This window comes from Hippoglossus hippoglossus, chromosome 22 (genome assembly GCF_009819705.1).
Source record: "Hippoglossus hippoglossus isolate fHipHip1 chromosome 22, fHipHip1.pri, whole genome shotgun sequence".
NCBI classification, from domain to species: domain Eukaryota; kingdom Metazoa; phylum Chordata; class Actinopteri; order Pleuronectiformes; family Pleuronectidae; genus Hippoglossus; species Hippoglossus hippoglossus.
In genome coordinates, this window is record NC_047172.1 from 13,738,052 (window position 1) to 13,751,748 (window position 13,697).

General features: G+C 40.9%; 3 protein-coding genes across 4 annotated transcripts in view; 2 read left to right on the plus strand and 1 right to left on the minus strand.

The window, feature by feature from the left end:
- The first annotated feature begins 61 nt into the window (after positions 1–61).
- cipca (CLOCK-interacting pacemaker a) lies at positions 62–5,001 on the plus strand. Of its 2 annotated transcripts, XM_034575811.1 has the most exons (5): positions 62–543; positions 1,647–1,763; positions 2,153–2,322; positions 3,269–4,024; positions 4,084–5,001. In XM_034575811.1, the coding sequence occupies exons 1-5, from the start codon at positions 519–521 to the stop codon at positions 4,168–4,170; spliced, it is 1,155 nt and encodes a 384-aa protein (XP_034431702.1). In that variant the 5' UTR covers positions 62–518; the 3' UTR covers positions 4,171–5,001. The 2 variants fall into 2 exon arrangements, with proteins under 2 accessions (XP_034431702.1, XP_034431703.1); XM_034575812.1 differs by having other exon boundaries at positions 63–543; positions 3,269–4,221.
- A 2,193-nt stretch (positions 5,002–7,194) lies between these two features.
- On the minus strand, positions 7,195–10,711 carry zdhhc22 (zinc finger DHHC-type palmitoyltransferase 22). The gene is made up of 3 exons (XM_034575813.1): positions 10,567–10,711; positions 8,512–9,069; positions 7,195–8,424 (listed from the first exon to the last, which is right to left on the minus strand). Exons 2-3 carry the CDS (start codon positions 9,065–9,067, stop codon positions 8,147–8,149), a joined length of 834 nt encoding a protein of 277 aa, XP_034431704.1. The 5' UTR covers positions 9,068–9,069; positions 10,567–10,711; the 3' UTR covers positions 7,195–8,146.
- A 2,103-nt stretch (positions 10,712–12,814) lies between these two features.
- The window catches only part of tmem63c (transmembrane protein 63C), a 29,341-nt gene continuing 28,458 nt past the window's right edge, over positions 12,815–13,697 (plus strand). The window contains exon 1 of the mRNA XM_034575809.1: positions 12,815–12,924. The gene's annotated coding sequence lies outside the window, so the exon portion shown is untranslated. The remainder of the gene's footprint in view (positions 12,925–13,697) is intronic.

Below are 13,697 nucleotides of genomic sequence, written 5' to 3' on the forward strand. Positions count from 1 at the left end.
CATATCATTTATATAGAGGATTTTTTAAAGTGTTATTTATAAATCTACATATCCAGAAGTTGAGGAGTCTCCTACACCTGCAGGGGGCGCACTCACCGCTCCTGGAATAAAACATAGCATGTGCTGACTCGTTTCCCTGGCAACTTGTTTCAAGTCACACTAACGTGGAGATATTCAGTCCTCGGTTTTGTCTTAAAGGTGCAACAGAGAGCCAGGCAATCACTGATTTATGGAAGCCACCCTGGGAAACATCATGCTATGAGCGGATGATTAGATTTTGTGTGAGTCCACATTATGTTTCGAAAAAGTAAAGAATACAAAACATAATTACTCAATGAAAATAAAGCGAGAATTGTGCCACAGCGAAACCGTGACGGAGGAAACTGCATTTGCCTGTGAGACCGCGCTGAGGGACACGGTGAGAGCGGAGGACCCATCAACAACACTTAGCTATCGTTAGCTAAACAACAACATACGACAGGAGAACTAATGTCCTGCACGTCAGTGTGAAGGGATTCATGTTTTCCAGTAAACTGCGCATTGGTAAGGATTGTAAAAAACATGCTATTAGCCGAATACGTCATTAATAGCACTGCTATGCGCAAGTTGCCGTGCTAAAGCTAGCGCAGCTACCTGAGCTAATAGTTAACACGGGAACAGACTCGTAGAAACAAACATCAGCTAACGCTCATGTAGTTTATGTCGCGTTTCTCTCGCTGAAATTTCGTTATCTGCGTCAGTTTCGTTTAGTGGTAACAAGTTAGCAAGTCGTTGGAAGCACGTTGTGAACAGTTCACTAACGTCAGTGCAAGTGGAAGTTGCGTGTGACACCAGCAACCACCGCTAGCTGCGTGCGGGTTGTTACCAGCACCGCCGAGTTCAGACCGACAGCTCACGATGTGTGTTTTCCTTCCAAGTGTTTCCTTCGTTATCACGTAACATGAAACACAGGATGTGTCAGGACATGGTGAAAAGCGTCACAGGAGTTTTAAGTCAGACGAGCTGCCGGTGTGGGAGTGACAGGCCGCTAGACGTCAACCTCAGAACTGTGATTGACCGCAGTGGAAATTGTATTGGAATCTACTATTCTGTCGTTGTTTCTTTTACCTCTTTCTGTTCCCTGTGATTGAACTGGACAAAGTTAACGTCTGTTTATATAATATGTGAATATCAGCACAACACACAGGCTTACAACCTAATGTGAAGTAGCAGCTGCATTAAGACAGAAGTATAGATTCATATCAGGGATAGTTTATTAGTGTATTGCAGTGTATTGCCTTGCATAATATGAAATTAGAGTTTCTAATGTTATTGTCACTTGGTGTAAAGAAGACTGATCAGGGAGCATCACTGTCCTGCTGACCCGTCAGTACCAAATTACCTGCAGATAATTCATGTAAGTGCAGATTTGATAGAAATTCAGTCAGTGAATTATTTCCCTAAATCGAGACTCCAAAATGACAGAGGAAGATGAAACAAAGGAAATAACACAGTGCAAATAATAGACAGTGTCTTCACTTTGACTGTGCTGGATGCCATCAAACGTATATTCTTCTCCATAACAGGAAAAGCAGATTGAACTCCATCCAGGTTTTAGGCTTTGTTCTTACCAAATCCCTGCTCTCTGTTTTGATTCATTTTTCTAGAAAAGGCAAACATGAGCCGTCTTAGTCGACCTGGCAGACACGGGACACCCGTGTTCACCAGGGCAACACGCCTCGGGGCATCAAAGCCTGACATGGAGAGAGATTCAGGCTTCTCAGGTTTGTTTCAATTACGTTGCCAATGCTTCATGTAATGAATTGCTGTGTATATAGGTAGCGTTTCCCTGATTAGAAAAAATGTCAGTTGAGACATAAACAAGGTCAACTCTAATCAAATCTGGGGATCTAGGTCACATTTTTATGTAGGCTATCCTCCAGTGGGCCAGTTTTTCTGATGCCCTTTATTTCTGCTATGAAGGCTGCCCTGGATTTGGTTTAATCTTCCTCATCGGGTTGATGATATCTTTTTCCAAGATGCTTTAGAAGTGCTCATTCACAGCTGCCACAGCTTGTATCAATGTTCTGTCTCAGTTACAGTACACAAGAGAAAGGTTAATCTGCTGCTTTTAAACATGTCAAGACCCATATGCTTGTCTTCCCCTCCTCAGATGCCAGCTCCGAGTACCTCAGTACAGTCGACCTGACCGACTCTGAAGATGCAGGAAGGCCGGGGTCCATATTCGGCCAGGACCCAGCGGCTCCACAGGTGACTCTGATGGGAGGCTCATACGCTGCACTGTCTCCAATGATCATCATGAACAACTTAGTCCTAAATCAGGTAAAATGCAGTCATTTGTTTTTGCCAGACTTATTAACATTGGGCTCGTTTGGTTGTTCACCCTGACTGTCCGTAGTTCACTTTCCAACTAATTGAAGCAACAATATTAGGAGTTGGTTTGTCAAGATTAACAGCAAGTGGCATTAATTCTCCATTTGAAAATCATTGCAGTAGAAAAGGGATCAACAATATGATGCAGTTAAACGTTCACCAATCAAACCTCAAACTGTAAAACTTTATGCATTCATTTAAGGAACTTAACAGACTCATAACAGAACATTAAATGAACATTGTTCACATGCTTCATGTAAGTTATGATAATTAGATCAAGTTTGTTTCCACATAACTTTGTTGCATTTGGTTTTTATTGATCATTAACTTTTCTACCTCGGGCTAAAACCTTTTTTGCGATTTTTCAAGGTTTCTTTTATTCAATTTCTGGCATTTCCACTAAATCTTTTTGTGGTGTGAAAACACGCTTAATAGGTATTTCACACATTAAATTAGTTTGTAAACCCGGATTCTCTTTTTTCTTCCTCACATTACTTAGTCATTGTTTGTTCTGGTAACTTATAGGGCTTGTTTAGAGCTTTTTCTCTCAATTTAAAGGCAGATGACTTGTTGGGAGCAGAGTTACCATTCAAAATTCCTATGGCGAGAGGAGGACCTGATCTAAAAACTAGTTCAGGTCCTCCTCTCATTTGATCACAGTTCTAAATACATTTACCAAGGGCTGTAGTGTCAATACAGGGTTAAGTATTACCTTTATCTAATAGAGTACCTTTGTCTGTGTGTCTTCATCATCATTCTAGCTTAGATCATAATATAAACAATGTAATTTGTTTCAAATGTCTTTTGAATGTGATTCTTGTGTTTAATGAGTACTGTATTAAAGGTACTATAACATTGTGTTATAGTATAAAATAAAGTAATTTTTCTTCTCTAGCCAGCCATGATGGCTCCAGCAGAAAAGCAGTGGGGGTTTTCTTCACCCTTGGAAGTGATGCCTCAATCCCAGGTGGTTCTACTCCAACCCATGGTTTCTAATAGCAGCAGCAGCTCTGCAAAGACTTGCTCCGAAAATATCAAACATTCAAAAGGCCACATGCCTGTCGTCAAGTCATACCCGAGAATCGCCCCTCACCCCAAAGACGTGCCCACTAAAAGGATGGGATCCTCCAGGATGAGGGGACGTTCAACATCAGAATATGACCAGCAACACAGGAGGCATCACCGCAGCCACAGGCCTTACAGCTCCCCCAGCCTACAGCTGCCACTGCAGACTCCTGTCAAACCCATCGCAAACTCTGAAGCAGCAAACACTCCGACACAGGCAGCCGAGAGTCAGGAGCAGCTTATTGACAACTCTCTCTACCCACTGGCAGACACCAGCTCTCTGCCCCCCTGTACAGATGAATTCAGGACAGAGATGGACGACGACGAGATCCATGCTGACAAATACCAGGACGACCTCTCAATGGACAATGACAAGCTGAAACGCTTCAGCAATACATACAATATTCTCAGCAAGTCGGGCTTGCTGGGGATCACCTTGCGCACAAAGCAGCTTATGAAGGAGAATAAGCGCACCCAAGGCCAGCTGCAGCAACTTCAAGAGCAGACGGCTCTGCTGCTGGAGGCTCTGAGCAGCAGAGACCCACAGATCTGGACTAAACTCCAGCTCTCTCTGCAGGACACAGATAAGGAACAGTGGGGAGCTAAAGGTCAGAGACTCCTGGCATAATGTATTGGTGCATGTGACCAGCGATTCTCAATCTGGGGGACAGAATACAATTTTCAGAATGTGAAAAAGCTAGTTTCAAGAAAAGCTTTCTTTTTGTGAAATAGTCAACACAGCACCCAGCATTTCAATTAACCAAAAAAAAAGTGAACTAAACTCAATGCTTTTGTCAGCAGGTTGTTAGTACAAATTATCTTATATCCGCAGATAATGGAGACAAAATAATTCAGATGGTCTAATCTCTAAATATGAATCTGTAGCACATTCTCTCTTACTAAGTGGGAGCTAGGTAGCATGCTTACATTTCAAACCTTTGCCTATAATAGTTTTTCTAGCCTCTGCTGTTTCAAAGAGCAAGTATCACTTGCAATAGGGCTAGGCCTTCTATACACCGAACTGCTGTCTGCACAAGCGCATGCCTTACAGCATGGGAGGGCACGTGGGGTTAATTCCTTATACATGCTTTGACTCTCTGATCTGCAGAGAAAATATGAGCATAAAGTTAACTTTTAAGATCGCATAGAAAACCTGATATGGATAAATGCATTTTGTTTTTCTTTTACTAAACGCATCCCTAATTATGTCGATCTATTTACCTTTAACATGGTATAGTAGATGAAACTGAAAAAGGACATGCCTCCTTTGTCAGGAAGTAGATCAGGGGGTTGGCTAAACCAGTACTTTTTTAATGTAAATTTGTAAATATACATTTGGTATCTATACTATTTATTTTTAAAGGGGACCTATTGTGCTCATTTCCAACTCTGTTTTTTATTGTGGGATACCCTTGATGCACAATTCGAAAGCCCATATTTATCTCAAAGTGCCAGTTATACAGCCCCCCCGGTGGGCTGCTGATTGAAACAGGCCATATTAGTTCTGGACTCCTAAAATCGGTCACAGATCAGGAAGCCCGCCAAGGAGTAGCGCACCGAGCACTTGTGAACAACACCTCATACATTTACTGTAAAACTAAGTAGCTAAAATTGAAACGTTATTCTTCCGTTGCCGAATGATGTTTATTTGTGTGCTGGAGTTCATTTAATGTCTATAATTCTACTCAAGTAGACTTTTTTGGGACAGGGGCTGTGCTGTACTTGGAACCTAACAGACAGTAATTTATTGGAAATTATAGGCCATGTGTAATATGGACATCTGACATTGCAACATTATGTATATGACAGAAGATAAGGGAAAAGCATTATTGGTCCCCTTTAATACTTGTTTGCATCCATCCCCTTTTTGATGAATACCGAGGGTTTGGTTGCAGTGGCAGCTACTTAACCCAGGCAGCCAGACATCTCTCTCTCCCCAGCAACGGTTTACTTGGAAGACTCAATATCGAATCTCTCCAGCATGTTGAGGGTTAGCCCCAGGGTCTCCTACCAGTTTGCACGTTGAGGGTCTGATGAAGCCAACAGAGCCGATCTGTGGCTATCGCACATCAAAACTCCACTAGGGTTCAGATCAGGCAGCCTGTCTCTCCCAGTCTTCTCCCTCCAGGTTTCTCCATTGTTGCCTACATGAGTTTTGAAGTTCCCTGAGACAAACTATAGAGTCTCCAAGTGGTGCCTTTCCTAAGAACTCAGCCACAGACTTAAAGAAACCTGGACACTTGGAACGTCTATTAGTAGCATAAGCACAAACGGTCAGAGCCTTCCTCTTTGCGACTTGCAGTAGCATTCTCCAGGGAGAACTCCATTACACTCACCCTGGGTAACTCTGTAAAAGGATTTCAGTTTGGTTCCAGAGCCAGAGCTGTGGGTCGAGGTGAGCCCTGTCTAGTATCTAACTGGTCCCACTCCACCTCCTGCACCCACTCTGGTTCCTTCCCCACCAGAGGTCGCATTCTACGTCCCTACAGCTACTTTGTGACATCAAGGATTGACACCCTTTCTTTATTAAGAGAATCTTTATCATTCAAACACAAGAAAACAAGAACCATATGAAATATTGACAAGCAAAGCCATTCACAAATATAACCCAACACATATGATGTTTTGGAGACTGTCTGCACTTGCAGTTGCATATGACCCTTTTTCTTGCTGCCTTTTAATACACTTATTTTGGCTCTTGCAAGCTCTTCAAAAGACACCTTAAAGGTCCAGTGTGTAATATTTAAAGGGGTGAAAGGGATCTTTTGGCAGAAATTGAATATAAAATAATCCTAGTGACGTTTTCACAAGTGTGTAATCACCTAAATTGTACAAATTGTGGTTTTCTTTACCCTAGAATACCATTAGGTTCTCCTTCATGCTTGGGAGGGGAGGGTGAGGTGAGGTGAGGCGTATTCAGCTGCAACATGCAACTTCACCACTAGATGTCACTAAATCCTACACACTGAACCTTTAAAATGTGTGGGAGTGTACAAATTTGCGAGAACTTAAATTGTTGCAAGTGAAGTGCTGTAGCCACATAGTTGTCTTGATTTTGCATATGTTGCTGCCATGCTTATTCCATCTGTAGTTATAAGCTTGATATGATGTAGTATTATTTTCATTTCGTTTTTTATAACAAACTCTTGCACTTTAGTTACAAGATTACTGATAGCATTTTTAGACAAATGTTCTGACTTGTTTCTCAAACTGAACATTCTGTCTTGATGAAATAATGTGAATATAAATGTTTTAACTGGAGGCCTGTGCCTATTATATATCCCTATGTTTGTCCATCATATCAATGCGTGAGCAGCTTCGATTTCTGTATTTCTTTGTGAGCTCCATGTGACTGTTGAATGTCTCCAAAGCATTAAAATTATTCTTTGAAAGTGTAAAATAAAGTATAACTCTAGGAGCACAATAGAGTCAGAGTTGCAGTGGTAAGATAATCATAAAGTCTTAAATGGTTCAATTATGAATGTTAAGTCAACTGTTGCAATACTTACTCATCATACATCTAAGAAATAATCAGTCTTGGTTTTCAAAGGGCGGGTTAGAGGGTTACAATTTATCTTAAATGATTTCTCAGAGTTTCTCGTGTTATTGTGAAATGTGCTTTTCTGCAGCAAAAGTCACTTTAATAATAATAATGAACTGTCATAAAATAACATCTGAAAACTATTGCCTCATTCCTCTCAACTCATTTATTGCACGTAGCTCAGAATGTGTAGTTTTGAAAAAGAGAATAGCAGCTTGTTGTGTTTTGAGTACTTTTATTGGTATAACAGGAATAGACAAAATAGCTCTAGAAAGTATACATCTTGAAATCCAAAACATCTCTTGACACAATGTTGAATATGCCCATAGCTGTAGCTGCAGTATAACAGACAAGTCCTTACCTATTGCTCTACCAAGGGCTCTATCAATAGCAGTTCAGTGAATAACTCATCTTTGGGGTCATCGGTAAGCATGTAAGACGGGATTTTATGGCACATTGTGAATAATACCCTGGATAATAATATGGTAATCATCTTCACATTTCCCCCGGCAATATAAAGGGGAACATCCCTGTACCCTCATCAAACTGAGTCACATTCTTTTCAGTAGAAAACATGAGGCTCAACAACATACAACAGTTAATTGTCTGAGCAGTGGCCTCGCAGTTTATTTTGTCCACTGTCATTTTCTCTGTCTGCTAGCCCTTAACGTCAAGTGAATTATTCTTGTAAAAGCCATGTGTTTCCTGAAAGTCACTTTGTAGCATCCTACAAGGAAATGTGGAAGAGCAACACACTTTGATCATCTCAAAGCGCTGTTGTTTGGCAGATCAGAGGCATAATACAAATTTACAAAGCAGTGAATTCATGCACCTGTGCAAAAGCATCTTTATAATCTTATGTAAGCATGTAGTAGTGCATGTAAAGTGATCTAGGTCAAAAACTATTTATGTTTCTTAATATTGCCTTGTAAAAAGCTACGTAAATTTTACACCTATGCAGTTTCACGTTGTTTATATGGCTCCTGTCCTTAAAGGAATGTTTACTAAAAGCTAACTATTTCGATGTCTACTCAAAAAGTCATAAAGCATCCATGTAGAATTTAAAATGACCTTAGCCACATGGCTCCAAAGAAAAAGCTTTTATCCTACAACTTGTGCTGCTTGCGTGACCTATCGTGAGCTGTTGATCTGATATGTGGTTATCCCTCAGTCTTGTTTATGTGCGTCTGTTTCGTCGGCGCACATCTCCACTGTCTGCACAGGCAGGATAAGGCCGAGGATCCAGTGGGTACCGAAAACGTCCTTTAGGTTGGATCTCCAGGGGCTGCGGTTCTCCACGAGCTGCCCTCTCTGCATCTGACACCAGGTCTGACCCCGGGCCACCAGCAGGACCTGCTGGCAGCAGAACCCTGCACAGACCAGGCCGATGCCCAGCCACACGTACAGCATCAGCACCACGAACAGCTGCATGCCTGAGATGGTTCCTGGGAGGAGGAATTGAGAAGGAAGATGTTAATTCATCACCAAGTCATGTATCTGAAATGATCACCTCTTACTGGAAATATAATCACCCATGAAGAAGTAGCCTGTGGCGAGGAGGAGGAGAGTCAGGAAGGTCAGCGGGTTCTCAAAGGAGATGGAGTACTCCACTGTCAGGAAGGCCACCCCGAGAACCAGAGAGTACAAACATGTGCACGACGTGTAGATGCAGAACATGATGAAGTAGCGCATGTTTTTGTTGCCAATGCAGTTCCCGGTGAAAAAGCAGTGGTGATCCCTCTTGAGAATGACTTTCTTACACAGTTTGCAGAAGTGGCGTCCGTTCAGGAGGTAGTGGGCGTCCACCTTGTCCGAGCAGTGCGGCGAGCACACGGGAACCCCGGTCTCGTTGGCACTTTCAGCGGGATATTTGATAGTCATTATGTAGTTCCCCAGCGCGTTGAACATCAGGAAGAGGAAAACAACTGTGTGGAGAGTTGTCGAGCCCCAGGGTGATGTCTCGGGGTTTGGGAATATCGTTGGGACGAAGAAGCAGAAGTGCAAAATGAAGGTGATTGCTGTAGCTGTGAAGAAGTACGCAGGTGCTACAGCGTTGAGGAGTCTCAGTTTTAACATCCTGGTGAACATATCTGTGTGACAGTGAAGAGGACACAGTGAGCCTAATGTTATCATAAAGCATTTAACAGTAACTTTGACTAATGATAGAGGTCAGTACTTTATACTCCATCACAAAATATTTTGTATCTTTCAGCCGCTTTTCTTTATTTAGTTTCTTGCAGTTTCTTGGTTTAGTTAAGTTTAGCTGAGTTATACATTCCATGAACAAAAAAGCAACAGGAAGAAGAAAACATTGTATTGCCTGCCCCTTTCATATAAATAACCACATAAATACAAATGGTCATCCCCTTTCTTTTATTTTATTTTCACAAATCACATAAAAAAGTCATTCATAACATTAATGTTACTAAATTAATTCATACTGTTTCAGTTTAGATAATATTCAGGCAACATAAATAACATAAAACATAAATAATTGTGCAGACAATTCCACAGTTTCACTCCGTACAAAGAAATACAGGTCTGCTGTAAAGTTGTACATGCATATGGACTATGGAAATTTTACTTCCTTCTTTGATCCCCATCATTTGCTCTCACGTAGCTGTCCATTTCTGGCTTTACACATAACCAACAATATTTTGAAGTCAACCAACATTTGAAGTTTCAAAACATTTGATTTTGATAAACAGTCTGTTGCTATATGTTCCCCTACATTGTCCTTTTTTTACAAGTCACATAACTCATTGCTCACGGGTCTGATAGTTTTATATGTGTTGCCCCACTCATCAATGCAATAATCAAAATATGAATGAATAAGTGAACAATACAAAATATGGGGTGACCCAACATCTAAAGGGACTTTTGCTTTGTACAGTACTGCAACACGGTTGCTCACTTTCCTCTTTATATATTATATATGTGGTTACAAGTATGTTTGTCATCTATTATAACATCCAAAACATTTGCTTCAGAAGCTGTTTCAATATGAACTCTAAGCATTTTGATTTAACCAACCTTCATTCAATTACCAAAAACCATACATTTTGTTATATTCCAATTCAAAATTATTTATATTCATTATCACACTATGGAAATAAAAAGATTAGATGGAAAACCTCTTATAATGTGGTTGAGCATCTGACTGAGAGCTTTATACTTATTAGGCAGATCATAAATATAGTGTCATCTCTTATTGTAATACGGACAGTGTGAGCGTGCACTGAAGAAAACTCATTTCTGAGCAAATGTGGGTCTAGGGATTCTCAGGGGCCACTGAGAATACCAAGAATATCTCAGCCTCTTCACATGTGATCTCCTGACCTACAGCACTAACAGACAAAAACACCTACAGTCAACCTGAAACTGAGCCTCTATGCCCTAAAATCAAAACACTGGGAATATGATCCATTAATTCGCTGGAGGACAGAGAGGTCTGCTTCCACTCCGTGTCCTGCTTTCTTCAGGAGGTAAATTAGACCGGTGCCAGTGATGGCGTCAATCATTTTATTTCCATGGCCACGCAGATGGAAGCTGTGATCTAACGGAAGCGTGGTGACCGGGCGACCTACCTGCGGACGTCAGGGCGCGGAGGAGCGGAGGAGCGGAGGAGCTGTCCGTTCAGCACCACAGACCTCAGCACGTTCATTCACACACAGCAGCACAGACAGAAAGGTGTTGTTTAGACACACTGACGTCTCTATAGCATTTAAACTGCCGTCTGCTCCTTTGTCTACCGCCGCCTGTTGGTCTGGATGCGTCTTTTTTTCCTTTCTTTCTTTATTTTTTAAGTTTACCTACATTTTAGATTGTCTTTTTAATTATTCTTAGGATATATCTATCTATCTAGATACATGGATATGTCCAATTTTAAGGCAGATTACACCTTTATATTGTGGAATAATAATAATAATGATAATAGTGACAAAACCTACTTAGGCTAAATTAGGTTAGATTAATATTATATTATATTGTATTGTATTGTATTATATTATATTATATTATATTATATTATATATACTCATTTGGTTTTGTTTTTTCCTTTAAAATATGCTTTCATTTTATCCTTTGATTGCAATTTGACATTTCTTATACCATTTCTAGGGGCAGATCCAGGGGGGGGGGGGGGGGGGGGGGGGGGGGGGGGGGGGGGGGGCATTGCCCCCAGCTGAAATATGATATTGGCCCCTGAGCTGCCCCCGTTCTGTCAGTAGTCTTAGTTAGTGACTTTGCTCAAAACAAGGATTGACTTAAATGTCTACTAAATCAGGAGTATGTATATATGGACGTTGAACATAATTGGCCCCTTTATTACCTCTAATTAATAAATATCTTAGGTCCACCATCTGTCATTGCAGATATTGATTGAAGGGATATTCAGAACCTATGTTTATTTAAGAGCAGCAATACTAGATATAAAGAGAAATGCTTCAATTCAAATTAATTAAAAAAAAGTAAATCAATTTAATTACTCACTCACGTCACTTAGGTTTTTTTTTTTTAAAGTGAACAAATTGCTAAATGAACTGTACGAGTGGAATAAAAGTATAAAGTGGTATGAAATGCAAAAATACAGGGGAAGGGCAAGTACCTCATGTACTTGAGTCAGTGTAGTTAAAGAGACAGAAAAGCTGCTCGGTTTAAATTGTATTTGTAGAAATTTGTAGGAGAGACAGTTTTCCTGTAGGTGGCAATGTATCCTCACTGATTCTACCTATCCTGCCTCAGTGCTGTCATATTAGTGATGTAGTGTGTAGTGATTTATTATGTTTTGCTGTTATATTCCTCTGCAGGCGAAACATATCCACACACATGGTGTTTTCTTGGTCCTTGCACGTTCATCTGCAGTTGTATAGTTGTAGCCTATATTGAAAAATGTCACTTTAGGGGGGGGGGTATTGCTTAATTTCATTTAGTCTTTTGTGTGCATATGCAAATCAATGTTGATCGGTGTGGAGCTGTCTGAGGGCACAAGGAATTGCAATATCAGATAGTGAGAAAAGAAAACAATCCCTTTCAGACAAATCTGAATGATATTCAGCAACAATAAAGAGCCATCAAATAAAAAAATGCCACAAAAAAAATCTGTTGAAATCATTCAGTGTCTCACATTTGTTAAGACAACCCTGAACAATAAGATCACAGTCATCAACATTAACATTTGCATCTGTACACGACAGACAATAAAAAATATGTTTTTGTTCATGCAGAGATCATTATCTTCGCCTCAGCCTGTCAAAGCTTTTATTATATATCCACCATTTTCATACTACAGATAATTTCATCTGCTAAATAAGTGACACAAAACTGAATAGCTGCTATTATTACTACTACTACTATTATTATTACTACTACTACTACTACTACTATTAGCTGATGCTGTTATTATTAATAACATCATTACATATATGTATCACTTTTATTATTATTTTCATTATAACAACCAGTCTGACAGGGTCTCTCTTCCCCCTCCCCATGTTTCTTCTCTCACCCCAACCGGTCGAGGCAGGTGTCTGTTTCTGTTGGAGGTTTCTTCTTCCTGTTAGAGTTGTTTTTTTCTTCCACAGTCACCACGTGTTTGCTCGTTGTGGGAACAGTTGAGTTTCTCTATATTATTCTAAGGTCTCAAACCTTACTATGTCAAATGAGACGATGCCTGTTGTGATTTGGCGCTAAACAAATTTAATTAAATTGATGTCATGAATTTGGATGCTCTAAAATCAGAGACGATAAATGAAAATATTGCAGTGAAATTACTCGACGCTCCCTCGGCAGGTGTGTCATTGTCAGACGGTCCCTGAGCAGGTGGGAGTTTCTCTTGTTTCTTGGTGTTGGATAAAAACACACACGCACACACACACTCACACACACACACACAAAGCGGCATCTCCATCATCGCCAGACGCCAGCGATCACTGACGCTTCCTGAGGTGAGTGATTTTTTATATTTTTAAATCCTCATGAATCATTGCATTGATTTGAACGTGGACCGGAGCGGTTTGTTATTGACGCTGTTCGTGGCGCAATCGTATTTGATCAAGTTACAGAGCTGGAGGGAGGAAGGGAGGAAGGAAGGAAGGAAGGAAGGAAGGGAAGAAGGAAGCAGGGTGCGCAGACAGTTGTGGGCGCCGCAGTGAACAAGACTCGCCAAATGTACCTGAATCATAATGTTCCTCCATTTATAAAGATTTCAAATGTGAGGGGCTGAGTCAGGTTCTTTGAGAAGCTTCCCCGCATCGTGGCGCAGCGCTGGTGAGCATGAGGATGTGTTTGGCATCGTATCAGACCTTTACACCCAAAACACACACAGCTCCTCTCCTCGCCACTACACCCATTGTTCCTCATGCTTCCTTTGGGTCTTTAGTAAACACATGAATCTGTAATATGAGGACCTCATGCGTCAGATGAGGAACATTAGAGGATGTGTGATCACGCTGCCTTCACTGTCTGCTGGATTTCCACAGGCTCAAAAACCTTTAGTGGTCAACTGAGCAAAGTGTTGACCTGTTGAATTCCTGCTGACTCTACTGTAGGGTTGTATCACAGACAAAGGCAGGGTTTTAATTATATTTAAGAAGATATTCTTGAGGTAATATGAGGTCGTAGCACTCGCACCTGGCCGTGTGTGAGGGAGATCTCGCAGGGATGAAGTCTGGAGACGGATGATGTGTTAAGCAGATATCAATACCGGCTGCATCAGGGA

What these genes read in the sequence shown, in the direction of transcription:
- zdhhc22 (XM_034575813.1), bottom strand. Translation starts at nt 9,067, where the DNA reads ATGTTCACCAGGATGTTAAAACTGAGACTCCTCAACGCTGTAGCACCT. An exon ending in CACAGGCTACTTCTTCATGG is followed by an intron (nt 8,425 to 8,511) that starts GTGATTATATTT and finishes TCCTCCTCCCAG; the next exon opens with GAACCATCTCAGGCATGCAG.
- cipca (XM_034575811.1), top strand. Translation starts at nt 519, where the DNA reads ATGTTTTCCAGTAAACTGCGCATTG. An exon ending in TTCCAGTAAACTGCGCATTG is followed by an intron (nt 544 to 1,646) that starts GTAAGGATTGTA and finishes TCATTTTTCTAG; the next exon opens with AAAAGGCAAACATGAGCCGT. An exon ending in ACAACTTAGTCCTAAATCAG is followed by an intron (nt 2,323 to 3,268) that starts GTAAAATGCAGT and finishes TTTCTTCTCTAG; the next exon opens with CCAGCCATGATGGCTCCAGC.